General features: G+C 49.5%; 2 protein-coding genes across 2 annotated transcripts; one reads left to right on the top strand and one right to left on the bottom strand.

Moving 5' to 3' along the window:
* Positions 1 to 1085: 1085 nt before the first annotated feature.
* LOC113146732 lies at positions 1086 to 1998 on the bottom strand (the record flags this gene model as incomplete). The annotated part of the gene is made up of 2 exons (XM_026334937.1): positions 1086 to 1139; positions 1318 to 1998. Coding segments are annotated over 2 exons (735 nt in total), but the record flags the coding sequence as incomplete, so codon positions are not given.
* Positions 1999 to 4932: 2934 nt separating this feature from the next.
* LOC34618099 lies at positions 4933 to 9163 on the top strand. Its single transcript, XM_022731443.2, has 4 exons — positions 4933 to 5977; positions 6466 to 7322; positions 7568 to 7719; positions 8089 to 9163. The coding sequence occupies exons 1-4, from the start codon at positions 4933 to 4935 to the stop codon at positions 9161 to 9163; spliced, it is 3129 nt and encodes a 1042-aa protein (XP_022588324.2).
* The last annotated feature ends 4915 nt before the right edge of the window (positions 9164 to 14078 follow it).

The following is a 14078-nucleotide window of genomic DNA, read 5'->3' as shown; positions in this document are numbered from 1 at the left end:
AATGCCTGATGGCATCCTCAGGAGCCTTAAAGGACTTGCCTTTGAGGAGGTCTCAGAAGCCATACTTGTACAAGGGGTCATGCAACGTGGGCGTTCTAGGGGTCTTTACAGTGCAGCGTTTTTGCAGGAAACTGAGCAGCGAGGTGGCGGTGGCGTATAGCTTCGGTCGTACAGCCCAGTAGTTCCTTTCCTGACTACTTCACATGCAGGGTTGTTCACAGAGGACCCCTGGGGTTTGCCTGCCCAATCTAGTATAGCATAGGAGGACGTTTCCCTGTGGCATGCTTTACTTTAGAAAAACGGGAGCGTCTGTGCAGCCCGTGCGGGCTGCTAGTCACTCAAATCGCGAAGGCCCCTACCAATCAGTAACAGAAGCCATCCTCTACTCTCGCACCCGCGTAAAAGGTCCCCTTGTTGGTTACCCACTGAAAGAACCGGGCTCCGGCTGTACGGGAGCACCATAATTACCCTAAAACGTTATGGTAGACGACTCTGTACACACGCAACGTTGGACTCGGACTCTGTGCCCACCTCGCCAAACGTTCCCACACGGACCCACTGTTTTAGAGCAGAGCGCAGGCAAGGGGCGTTAATTCTCCTCCTGGCCAACTGCCGTATCCGTGGCATAATGTCGAAAACTGCTGGTTCACCGGTGCCTCCACACTGGATTCTCGCAGACCCATGATCTGCCCACCAACTTACGGAGCCATGGTACGCCCTAAAATAGTCTTCTAATGAAAAGAGATTCCCCCGCTTCAGCCCCATAACACATCTAAAGAGATGTGTGTCCTCGTGCCAAGGAACCTGAGTGTCGGCGATGCTTGCCGTATATAACGGGCCTGCGTTTCCACCCCTGAGTGACCAAAACAGCTTCTTTAATGCCCTATAGTGCTTCGACTGCCGTATCCAGGCATACCTGTAGCTCAAGCCTGCGTGCCCTGTATAGCTGAAAGCACCAGGGGCTCTGAATGGCAACAAGGGAGCCCAATATCCAAACAATTTTTTTCTCTGCCAAACCGGATAAGTCCTATTGTGGATGCAGCTAATCGGGCTGTTTCTGGAACCTCAGTCTGCCTTCTCCAGACTCATGTAGTGGCAACAGCCACAAAAATGCCCCCAAAGGCCCAATTTAATACCCCCTTGGGGCCCTCCATGCGGCTCTTAGCCGGCACAATATAGACCTCTCCGCTTTGGTACCGAAGACAATAACGCACCTCTGTCGTGGGATCTCTTCCGGCTGGGAGGCCTCTGTCCTTCCGGCTGCCAAGGCAGCAACGCACAAGTCTCATGCAGAAGCCCCTCGTAAAACGGGTGTACCTTCTCTGGAAGGGGCAGAGCCCTAAGAGGGTCATCGCTGGCCAGCAAAAGTAGAGTCCCGAAGTCCTCAAATGATAAATCTACGAAGCGCTGCTGGTTCTTTAACGTGTGTTCTAGCGCAGTAGCACGGGCAGCAGCTGCAGGCGAAAGCGCCCCCAGCAGGATATCGATGAAGAACTGATGTGAGAGAGGCTTCTGGGGCCCCTGTTCGTATAAGGCATAAATCTGTAAGGCTCTCCGGTGCATTACTTGCAACAATAGTAGCAACCCCACAGCATCTATGACCGGTAAATTGCTACCCCTCAACCCCTCTGCCGCAGCAGCAATACAGTGGGGATTTTGGTGAGGGAAGGCCTGCTGTAGCAAGGAGACCCGACTCTCTCCGTATGACATGAAATAAAAGGCAGCGGATCCTCCCCAAGCCCTTAGAAATGAGGTCCCAAGTAAGCCTTGCAGGCGTTGCTGTACCTGATATGGAGATAAAGACAAGCGGCAGCAATGAACTTCATAGCCAAGAAACCACGCATCTGCCAGCGGGCCCTGAAATGCGGAGAGGGGGCCTGGTGGAGTAGGAAGTAGCTGCAGCGCTGCTGCTGCTGCTGCTGTCTGTGAAGATAGGAGGCACAGGGCATCAAACAGATCCCGATTTGTCGACACTTTTGTTGCCGCTGATGCTGCAGCGCAGGGTGTTGCCGCTGCGGCTGCCGACTGCCTTGATGTTGCTGCACACAGATTGTGCGAGCTTAAACTCGCCATTGCGAGGAGAAGAGACATGTCAGACTACAGTGGCAGCTGTCGCAGCAGGGAACAGCGAGGCACTGTTGCTACTGAGGCTGCTGAGACAAGTCACTACAGCTGGAAGCGTATCATACATCAAAAGCGTGCTACATTATGCCTCGATATGTCTAAAGTAGAACAAAAGACAACGAAAGCTAGGAGTGCCTCCCACTAGCCTGACGACGGAGGCCCCTGGAAGCGGCACAAAGGGGCCCACGTCCTTCTAAGACAGGGACCACACAAAATCTGTAAATCAGCGGATCTATCACCAGAATATCAAGAGACAACGACCACGATTCAGGGCTTAGGCCTTAGAGTCTACAGCTTAGACGTCATGCGCGCCTGCATGGCAGGCTCCACTCCCCGCCGACCCACTGTTGCTGCGCCCTACTGGTGGCGTGCCGCAAAGTGCAAGTGGCTTAAGGATGAGGATTATCCACGAAGAAGCAGCCTGCGGAATGGGATAGTCTAAAAATATAGAAAGATAATGCCCAAAGTAGCATACTGTAACAGCGAGATGGGACTTGCTGCTCTTCAACACCCCGCTGCTTTATCGGGGTCCCTTTCATGCCATTGCTGCTCCTAGCGTTCGCCTACAGAGCCCGCAATGAAGCATAAGTAGCCGATGCAAGTAATCCTTCTGGAATTTCTATTGCCATGGCTAGGAGAACTGCACCTTGTACATTTCCATTCTAGGACTGCTAATAATGGTACAACCTGAGCATTGCCTACAACTAGCGGTGCGCGCTTGCCAAAGGCGTCATTTCTTTATTATGTCCCTCTGCTGATGGCCCTCGGACCCATCTCTCTGAGCTGGCTGTTGAGACTACCTCACCTTGCACCTGGACCTGCCGGTATCTTTAGCTCATGTCAATATCATATTTTGTTCATTGCAGCCGTCAGTGGCTTTCGGCAGGTGACCCTAAAGTGGTCCTTTATTCGATTTTAGAACCTTCCCAATAATTTTCTGCAAATCCGTGGGACTCCGAAAGGCATACTGTACAACACTTTTGGAAACTACACGAGGACAGCGTTATACCTCAAAGCTTACCCCAACTTGAGGGATTCCTTTTTGACATATCATCTGAGAGAACTCTTATCTGTGCCTCCTCGCTTCACGGTTTCTGGTCCCAGCAGAGAAAGCTTAGCTGAGGTTTTGAGTAGCTCAACTTTCACGGCACACCTGGAATTCTCATTCGGATATACAAAACTTACTGCACAGGCACACCGCCCACATCCTAAAGCTACGGGGTTAGTCTTTCTACGCAACAAATAAAAGATGAGCAGCCAAGGGATGGGGCCAACCATTAAAATTATCGTAATTTTATACTTATTGCGTTGCACTGTTTGCCTTCGTAACCCCTTCGACGGGCCACTTGTGCTTTTGTAGTTCTCGAGATGGGCTCCCAGTGTTCATGGCCCAGAAAACCCAATGCCACTGTTGATGCACCGGCAACAATAAACCCGCCACGTGATGCTAGAGAACCCCCAATGGCAGAAAATTTCAGGCAGCAAGTGTTGATTCGGGGGCCCAGGCGTCCTGGGATTTTCTAACGCTCTGTTCAGCGTCATCGTGTAGAGGTACTCAGCTCCAGACTCAGCGCAGAATAGAAAGTCATTGAGTGTTTCTCAAAAAAGTCCCCTTTTATCCCTACTGGCAACCCCCAGAGTCGCCTATATGAGGGGATAAGGGCAGCGAAGGTGCGCGTACGTAGACCTCTACACGCTTCAAAAATGCACAGCTACTTGGATGTGGCACTCAGCGTACAAGCACATAGTATTCTCTCTTGTTGTACCCAGATAACTCTACTCCGCATTAAACCTTGAGATTTACCAGCGGGCTGGCCAATTAAGGAATTCTATACTGATTCTTGGTTACATATAAGCATTGTAGTAGAAAGCGTCCAAGTGCGGCGTAGCTTCCTACAGGTTCCCCCGGTGTGCACCCGGGTGTTCGGGTAGTAACTCTTTCGAACAGACGGAATCATTAGATGCGGCTAGTTGCTCCATTAGTATTTGACTCGCTGTTACTCTGAATCTGTGGTCCTCTCCGTTTTGCATTTTTCTCTCCGTATGCTTCAGTTTCACCCGTTTCTTTTTGTTGCGCGTTCGATGGGTATTTGCTTGTCCCTTTAACTTTTAGTAATCATGCTTTTTCCAGCTGGGGCATCATCAAGCACTGACAGCACATCGCTCGATCTGTCAGCCTTTTCACCTCTGCAGTTCGCCAGTGGTGTGCTCATCCACTCCGGAGACACAGAATGAAGCTTGGGAGGTTCTTGCATTGTGTCCCTGATTTTCCCCATGGGGTCAGAAAGAAGTAAAAATACATCCTAACTTGCATTATTGGCATCACCACTAGCTTATTTTCGCCCTCATTGAAAGCAGAGATCAAAGTTTAGGTGTAGTGTGCACGGGCACGCCGCCGTCGAGCAGCGCCTTATATGTGAGGTGACCTGACAGACACAAAGACGCCAAATCCTCAGTTCATAGTCCCTAGTCAGCACTATAACATCACTAAACTTTTAAAAATATCAGAACAATAAGGATTTTGTATACTAGTGCCACAAAAGAAGATGCCCCTCTGGCCTCGGAGGCTGGAGGCGTCCCAGTGCTGCTCGCCTCCCGAGCAGCAGTAGCAGTAATCACAACAGCATGGGGCCCCTACGACATCTGCATGTGTACTTTTGTGGTCACTTGCTTTGCTTTTGTGGTCGCTGTGTTTGAATCGCTGGTGTACTCAATGGGCCCCCCAGTTGGGGGTCACATGGGGACACCCGGAAACATGAAGAGACAGCGAGAGACGGAATGAGCATCCAGGCAATCATCATGGCAAAAATGACTCTGAGCATTATCAGGGACCCCCTGAGGGCATCCCTGCTTAACAGGTTTTTTACTGCTGCTTTTGTTTCCCTCTTTTTTTTCTCGGAGACCCCTCCAACCATGGCCAGCCGTGCGGATATGGCCTCAGCTGCAAGTGCTTATGGACCCCTATGGGAAGGTCTTCATAAAGGAGAGCTGCAAAAATCTTTCTTAAACCGTGCCTCTGAAACTCCCGCTATTGCTGATGAGTCCACAAATGCAGACTCCTCCGCGAAAACACTGGATGGCCCCTTGTGGCGATTGTCTGTGCCTCTGTTTTCTGGCTACACGAGGATTCAGTTTTGGAACTTTCCTGCCTATGTGCAGTGGCTGATTTGCGTATCATTCTTGTGCTTACTAGGGTCTCTCCTGACGTTTTTGTGGCCACTTTTCTCTCACCTTTCCCATTATTATGAACCCAAATTGCAGCGCATGATCTGTAGAATTGGGTGCGCCATGCCTCTATTTGCCATTCTTTCATCCGCAGCATGTATCTCCGTGTTGACAGAACTGGGGGTCTCTCAGGTGAATTTCTTCGATTCCCATCCACTTGCGAGAACCCCCCAAGGCATTATCCCCTTGAGAGTCGTTCAACCTGAGACTGTACCCACCTGGACAGCAGCTGCAGCTGTCCAGGACACTGCTGAGTCTTTAGAAGCAAACCGCGAACTGGCAATGCAAGGACCTGATGGAATAGACCATATTATGTGGGGGGCCCCCTTAAGGGAACTCGCGTCTTCACCCAACTCGGAAGAAGTCTCGTTTGCTAAAGCACCGCAAAGGAGTTCCCGCGCGGGCTTACACCTGGCTTCCTCCTTGGTTTCACCGCCAGAGTCTCACAAACCCTCCTCCACAGCCGAGCACACGGCAGAGGACCCCTCTGGAGTTCCCCTTCTACATAAGGAAGCCTTTACCCGGGAATCTTATTATTTGCAGCAGCAGCTCTTCTTTGAGCTGGGAAAGCAGCTGGTGCAGAGTACCGCCCTGTACTCCTTCTCGTCTCTAATGATCAACATATGTGGTGGGAGTCACTTTTGTTTGACATATATGTGTTGTATCTTCATGTTCGTTTACTTGTTTTTTTCATGTGCCTCTCCTCTTCTGCAACCGATCTGTCCCATTGTTCTGCTCTGGTATGTAATTCTAACCGCCTCGTCCTACATCTTCCTCTCTTCCTGCTACTCCTCCCTAGTCGTCATTCTGTCAGCGCAAACAGGTGAAAGGTGGATAGCTACTCTTGTGCAAGTCCAACGCGTTCATGAGAACACTCAGAAAGGTTATTGGGGCCAAGAGGACGGCAGTTTTCTGGCTCCGATTAGCCGTGCCTCTGCCTTGTGTCTATAGTTCGTGTGTCAAGCTGCCTGTCGCGTGAGCTTACCAGCCTTGAATCTCTCCCTTCCATTTATCTGTCTTCTTTTCAATTTACCATGTGCCATTCTCCTCTCTTGTTACTTAAGCTACATCTTGACTGTGAATGTCCTCTTACGCTTTTCGTCTGTTGCTGCTCAGGTGGCTACCGGTGCCTATCTCTGACTCTGGGGTGCGACGGCCATGCCGTCCCCTTTGTATTTCCATTTTCATATTGGCTGCCTCCTTTCCTCCCAAATCCCCGGGCCCTCCGATCCCTGAAGCTGGGAGTTATGCAATTTGTCTTCGTACTGCCCCTCTGGTCAGCTGCAAGGCTCCTTGCAGATCAAAACGTGTCAAATGACCAGAGTCGCCTATATGCACCAAGCACGCACCATTCTACACGCACCAATACTGTTGCTACAAGCCCGTGGGTGCCAGTCGGCAATTCAGATTCAGAAAACGTCTTGAAGAAGAAAGCATCAGACCAAGGAGCCTCACAGAGGAAATATTCAGGGTTTGGGGGGAGTTATATGCCTCCCGGGGTGAAAGCAACAATCCCATATGCGCGAAGGCAGGGCTCAGAAGGAGGCGGCGCAGTAGATGCAAACAAACAAAAAGCTCAATTAACCACCTCAAGTAAAAAAAGCCTTCGAGTTCAATCCTCATTAGTATCAGACGGAAAGGAAGCACTCCCTGTAAATGGGAAAGGCGACTTGGGCCAGGATGCAGAAGAAAACAGTGAAACAGTGTTTAGACCGTCTCCTCATGTGCTTATTGAGGCTGTGCTTGCAACATTATTATCTTTGTCCATGTTCACTTCCATGCTCTCCCTGTCTCAGTTCTATCTCATCACTGAACCATATCTGCTGCCATACAATCCCCAAAACAAATTCTTCCTTATTAAGCTCCTTGTTTTCACCAACAGCTGGCAACGGCTCATCATTGGCATCCTCGCCTTGCTTGGAGTTCTCCCTAGCGTCGGGGGCGACACTGGCATTGATATCCAGCAGGGTATTGTGAGCAGCTGCTCGTTTGACGTACAGCCAATGTTGATAATACTTTCGCTGCCGTTATTCCTGCTGCGGAATTCTCTCTTCTTCATTAAGGCCTGATCCTTCGGTTACCACCGTTTCCCTTTCTGGCGTCGTGTCTGGGATAAACTCCTACTCGGTAACTGGGGGACGTCGGCAATCCTTTTGTACCCCTTACCCCCTCATTATAGATGCCCTTGCTGCAACTGCTGCCTCCTCATGTGGCTCAGGACCTCTATCACAACATGCTAATGAACATCTGGGCTCTGCTTTTTAGTGTGATGCATTGGCGCTGCTTTCCTGTCGCTGAACACCTCCCTGAGCCAGACGAAGACAACGTCGCCTACTTAGACAAGCCCAAAACGCCTTCTGTGATGCACGCGTATGCCTTCATTAAAGCAACTGTTGATACCGATAATGTCCGGGCTAAACGCTTCGTATGATGCTACCTACGTCGCGATTCGCCCCGCTGCCTCTGTGGGGTTTTCGGATCGTCCACTGGAATTCTAGTAGCGAGTATTCAAAACTGGCAGCATATGCAACTGTGGAGGTGGCGGTGGCTGTAGAAATATCATCAGCAACTGAGACGTACTCAATTCTTTTGCACCTTTTCTGCTTTCACTGCGGTTGCCGATGCTGCGACTGGTGCTCCGTGGAATGACTTATTACCTCTACCACAACATGCTAATAAACGTATGGGCTTTTTCCTCTGGTGAAATACACGTGTATGTATTGCGCTTTGCGCTAACAGGTTGTTGGATGTCTGTTTCTCGGTGGATTTGATTGTGGATGCCCAAGAGGCGGTCTTGACCCCACAGATGTCCCTAGACAGGGCCTACTCCCTTCTGCGCCAGCAGACCGCCCACAATGCAGTGTTTTTCAGAAACCTTAAAGAGAAGGAGGATACAGACACAGGTCCCAAAGGGGCAGATGCTCCAGGCGGACAGGCAAACAGATCCTACGATGACACAGCAGGAAGAGATGGCCCGACTCATATGGTTGAAGGAGACAGCTGTCAACCCACGGAGGTTCCTGCAGAGTCTCCGACAGACGGAGCTTCAATGACATCTAGATCCAGACTTATTTCAAACGAGGAAAACGAAGATACACGAGATGATGCTTGGCAGGAGTCGCTGCACCCATGGAGAGGGACTCCCAGAGACGTGTGGCTTTCGCTCTGGGCTGGAAGGCTCCCTGCTTCCCCGTTTGCATCATCATCTGTGTCTCAACACCAAACACCTGCTTCTCCGCTATTCAGCTGCAGCAGCGACGATACTGCTAGTGGTACTGCTTCTGCTGCTCTTGCCGAAGCAGCAACTTTGGGTAGCTTCAAGAGTAAAACTGCCAGGGAAGCTGCGAGGGCTCGCTTCGCTGCACTCTCATGCCCATCCTCCCCATATAGCACTGATCCAGCAGTGGCCCTTGCCATAGCACTTGGCGACGCTTCCCCTGCCTATCCTCTATCTCTATCCTTCCTTTCGACTCGTCTCTCAGCCAACCCGCTCCCTCGCAGCAGCAGTAATTACAAAAGCTGCAGCAGTGGCACCCAAATCATTCCTGCTGCGCGCGCTCCTGTACGGAGGGCTTCATCGAGCCAGCTGATGGGGGAACAGCTGGAGACTGAAACCACGCGCAATGGCCGCAAGCACTCTGCACCACCAAAAGGGCCCATGCGATTTGTTCATGCGGCGAAAGACGGCCAGTATTGCGCTCCAGGAGAGCTCCGCGAGAGTCTTCGAAGAGCAGAAGTCTCCATGGAGGCCTTTAGAATGGTGGATATCGAGGAGGACACAGAGTTACCTTTCGTAAGTTCATCTTCACAATAAAAAGAGTTAGGTTTCACGCATTCCAACGTGTATTAACGCCTGGACAGCAGAAGAGAGTGGCCAAACCATTAACATACAACGCATAGCATCCCAGTAGCTCGGCTTTTATTTAACCTTTACATCGAGCCGTCAACTCTAAATCCAATAGGCGCGAATGATGAAACTATCGAATTACCAATAATAACTGTGCAGAAACAACAGCGGAATTGTTTGAACAAAGCGTGTTCTGTCAGCATCCTTACAACTGGGAGGCTCATTTAATTTATATGCGAGGCGCGACTGTGGAACTGCTGCACTACTGCACACCGGATAGCCGCGGATGCAAAGTATCATCTAGGTAATGATTTCCCCTGGGGCCTGCTCTATTGTATGCACCTCGAGGTGCATGTACCAAAAACTTTGAGGCACTATCTTCTAGCAGTGCGCACATGTACGGATTACTCTTTTAGGGTCTGAAGACCAGAACACCAGTGTAGCTGGGAAAGGCAAACCTCAGCAGTTTGCGTGCACTTGCGTGCTTCAAAATGATCTGCATTACACGTTTGAGCAGCTCAATCCTTTGAAAACAATGGTATACGCAGAAGTCGCATAATATTTGCTGGTAAACAGAAGATGCGCCTAGTCAATGCAAATATACTGATTGCACAGAGTTTCGACGGAAATCAGAATGCCCACCACCGCATTAAATTCTTGCCACTGGTCATCTCAGACAGCCAGCCACTAACTCTGCTCTGGATGACAATAGAAGCCACGAACGTACGAAAATATACCACAACTCGATGCCTGCTTTGTAGTGGTGAAACTGGAGGAAGCACTAGGCTAACAATTCAGGTCTCTTTGTCGGTAATTCTGCAAGCTACTGCCTATATACGTTTGGAATGCTCGTAGCTTTATCCTGCAAGCATTGCCAGCATATGAACAGTTTCTATGTGTTGACGTATGGCGATGGATATCTTGCATGGTTGCCCCTGCCCTTTGTCAAGTTCCCCTAAAGCCCGAGAAAAGGCTTAATAGGGCCCTTGCCGTTGACTCCTGGCTTAGATTTTAGGACAAAAAGCATGGTTACGGGGGCTCGAATAGCTTTAGCTGGGCACATTGAATGCGAGCCGTGACTGGCAGCACTCACCACCACTGCTCATTCTCCCCTTTGTTCCACAGCTTTTCTACCTTAGCCTTTGCCTAGGTTGGAGTTTTATGCAAGCGCGTGTCAAAGCGCTTGCTGTTAGCTCAGTAAAAGCGGCTTAATTTGACAGTAAAAGTAGCGCACCACCACTATGTCTCTTTTTTGCGTTCTTGGTCCTTGGAGCCAAGTAGATACATTTAATGGAATCAGGGGGAATGATCCATATTACTTAAACAAGGTGAATAAATAACTCGAAGCTCAGGCAAGCAATCTTGTGTTGGCATTCTCTTGTAACTTAAGTGGAGCTCCCACTTCGGTCAATACTGGTGAACCGCTTCCCAAGTGACCTCACCACGTATTTGAAAGAGTTTTCCTTCAATAATAACCTCGCATTTTGCCATGTTAAGCTTTTTCTTCTTCTTTTTAATTTTTTTCAGGTACAACAAAGAACGTTCCCCTTTCACTTTGTCTAGCATTCGGGCGGCAAGTGGAATAACGGACCACAACCGACCGGAGCTCTCCCCGTTCTGGGCCTTCTCACACATTGAACAGGCTCTCACAACTTGGCCTCTTGACATTTGAAGACGACGATGCTAATGAGTACATTTTTTCAGTACTAAGAGACAAGTGTTTCCAAAGCACTGTCCGGTTCTCGTAAGTTCACCCGTGCTGACACAGGGAGTGCACAAGGTTCCGAGGTCGGTCACTACTTTGCCATAACCCTGACTAACTGACCAGCTGTTACACAGCGACCTCAGCAAAGCAAGAAAGCAATGCCTGCAGCTTCCAATTCTTAGTGCTGCCTATTAATACTTTGGTGTCCCTGTGCACTTCTCAAGAGACCTTCATTTGATAAGCCAGAAGGCTTAATGGGCTACAACAAGACACAGACCAAGGGAGTTTCTTCTCTCGATCTACATCCTCTCCACCCCAAGGACTTCGAAAGCACAATGGATATCTCAAGCACCAGAAGTGGCTCGTCTTATACCACAAATAAAGAAGTGGAACATAACATACTGAGTGCCTGCTCTGGAGCCCTTTCTGGGCAACTGATGGCCGATCGCCTCAGCCTGCCCATCCCTTTGTGGGTGGGACAAGGATATCAACCTCCGAAAAAAGGAACCAGGTTTGACGAGGCTTCAGTTTTCTCTTTACCTCGAGCAGAAGAGACACCACTGTGGAAAACACCCGTGAATGGACCACCAGAACTTAAGACAAGAGGTACCGTAGCCCCGGAGACCAGATATTTGGGATCAGTGAGTGGTTTCCTAGATGTAAGTACCCGATGAGTTTTACAAAAAAGTAGTTTACCTCGGCGCACGACCTACAAGTGAATAAACTGCAATATGCAGAATGACAGTAATTCTTAATATCGGATGCCATGAAAAGGGAACAAGCGTTTTTCCTCTGCTAATTTAGTTTATTAACCCAACTGCTCTGAGTTATTTTTCACTTTCTAGCAGGTGCGGAACCTCAGCGCATCTCTTGTTGGTTTTCCTTACAATTCTTTCTCAGGGGAAAACCAAGCACGAGTCTTTTTCCTGCGGCAGCGAGGAAGACCCTGCGGCTCTAGCTAAGTGCTGTGACATCCAGTCGATCAAGTTCGCGGGGAAAATTTATTGCAAGCAGCAAGAAAGAGCTAGGAATGCACTAGGTGAGCAGCCAAACAAAGCAGCAAACGGTGGTGCCCGCTCTAAGCATGCAGACAAGACAGTTGACACAACCGTGGCAATTACGGTTCCAGAGGAAGAGTTCTCTGAGGTTGGTGGCATTGGTCTCAAGCATCCTAGCGCGCCCGCAAAGCACTTTAAGGGAGGTCAATATGGGTCTCCTAAATATGCAGACCAATGGGCTACCGGGAATTCTCATCATGCAGACAAGGACGTGGATGCTGATGGTGAAGGGGTTGTCACCAATGGTACAAACGGATTTCATGCAGAAGTAAGACTAGCACCTCTACAGCAGCATGACAATCAATGGCGGAAGCGCAGGGAATACAAGGAGGAAAGTTTACTACCAGGAAAAGGGAAACAATCCAGTGCACCGAGCGGATACGTCGCACAATCCAATCCAAAAAAAGCTCGCAGGGACGAAATGAAAGGGTTTTTCGCCGTTCCCAGGCCTATTATGCGGAAAGGGCGCCTCAGAGAGGATCTACAGGCTCTCCGCAAGGCGTTATCCCCCAACCATACAACTGGGGCAGGAATGGCACCATCGGGCATGAGCGATCGGATGCCTTCTATTGACATCGGATCTATTATGACAGATGTTGATGGTAGTAGCGTATCATCAGAACATAGAAAGGATAACATAGAACACGGCAAGGGCGTGGCCACTTTTCCTGCTGCATGTGATTCGGGTGCTACTGCAGCACAAGCCCCTGCAAAGTTTTGTCCAGCGGTCTCCTCAGAGAGTCAGGATCCAGCTGGCCCCTCCTTGCAAGACAGTCTGCAGATGATTTACAGTAGAGCCTTGGATATTATAAAGGGTGCATCAAGATGTGCAGCACTAGAGCAGCATCCACCAGCACAAAATATGCTAACTGCGGCTGAACGAAGACAACGCGCCATCCAAAAGATGATTAAGCTGCAAGGATGCAACCAGGAAGAGGCAAACGCGGCTTTTGCGTGCGCTGAGGGAAAGCCGCACGTTTGGTTCACTGCCAGTCTGCATGTGGTAGAACAGCGGCAAATGTGCCATCATTCATTAAATTCAAGTGAAAAGCAGTGCTCCTCCTTAAATACGGATCATAAAACAACAAAGGAAGAGAAAGCTGGAGAGACGGCTTCTGCACATGCTGACGAAAGCCAACGTTGGACCCCTACACCACTGCCGTTATACTTGCAGCCCGAGATAATGCGAAATTTCCTGCTACATTGCTACAAAAAAACTTCACATTCCAAGTTTTAGCGGCCACGCCAACTTCCCAGCTTCGTGATTTATGGTGGTAAGGCGTAGCATAAGCGGAATAGTACACAGGTGCAAAAGGAAAAGGTGAAACTATGTGCCCTGCCCAACTGCGGTGTCTGCACTGGCATCATTCTACTTTTACCTCCATCTGCTCTTCTGGGCGAAAGCTTGTCTGCCATTGAACTTTACTGTTCCTCGATACTACTAGGCCGCTGCCTTTCTACAGTACGTGCAGCCTTCTCTTCGCTGAGCCCGTAAAATAAGTTGAAACGAAAAAAGCATTTTGGAAGCTACAAGCTAGGAGGGCGGAAATATTCTATATCTCTGAAGATCTACCGGACGCACGGCAAAGCACTTCACTCCTTCTTCACTGTAAAGTGAATAGAAAGGTGCATGCACTGTAGAAAGGCAGCACCCTAGTGCTTTTAGGAAACAATAATAATTCCCTGGCAGAGAGAATTCCGCCCAGGAGAGCAGAACGAGGTGAAAGTAGCAAGGCTCAAGGAAGTTGCTATTGCCTGGAGGTGGCCTCAACAACAGTACAAGTCCCAATCTGATCGACAATACAGACCAGAGATTGGGTGTAGACAAAAACCGAAAAGCGGTTGTCGTGTATTACTTCGGTGCCTGTTCAGCATGACGCGGCGGGCAAAGCCAAGCCGTGGGTTCATTTCTTAGATGAAGCTCTTCTGTTCATCGCTAATAGCGTCATGGAATGACCAATGAAAGCTTTTCTTCTCAAGAAGTTTCGAGGTACAGAGTTAGTGAACACTTGTGCCCTTTGCTTGAGCTTAACTAAAAGGCAGCACCTTAAATTGCGCATGATCTTTGTTGTGCTACCTGATAACTTCGAGCAGTGGCGTTTTTCCTTCGTGTTACACC

This window comes from Cyclospora cayetanensis, unplaced genomic scaffold (assembly GCF_002999335.1).
Source record: "Cyclospora cayetanensis isolate NF1_C8 unplaced genomic scaffold, CcayRef3 CcayRef3_contig_54, whole genome shotgun sequence".
Taxonomy (NCBI): Eukaryota; Apicomplexa; class Conoidasida; order Eucoccidiorida; family Eimeriidae; genus Cyclospora; species Cyclospora cayetanensis.
This window is presented reverse-complemented; position numbering and strand designations above follow the sequence as displayed.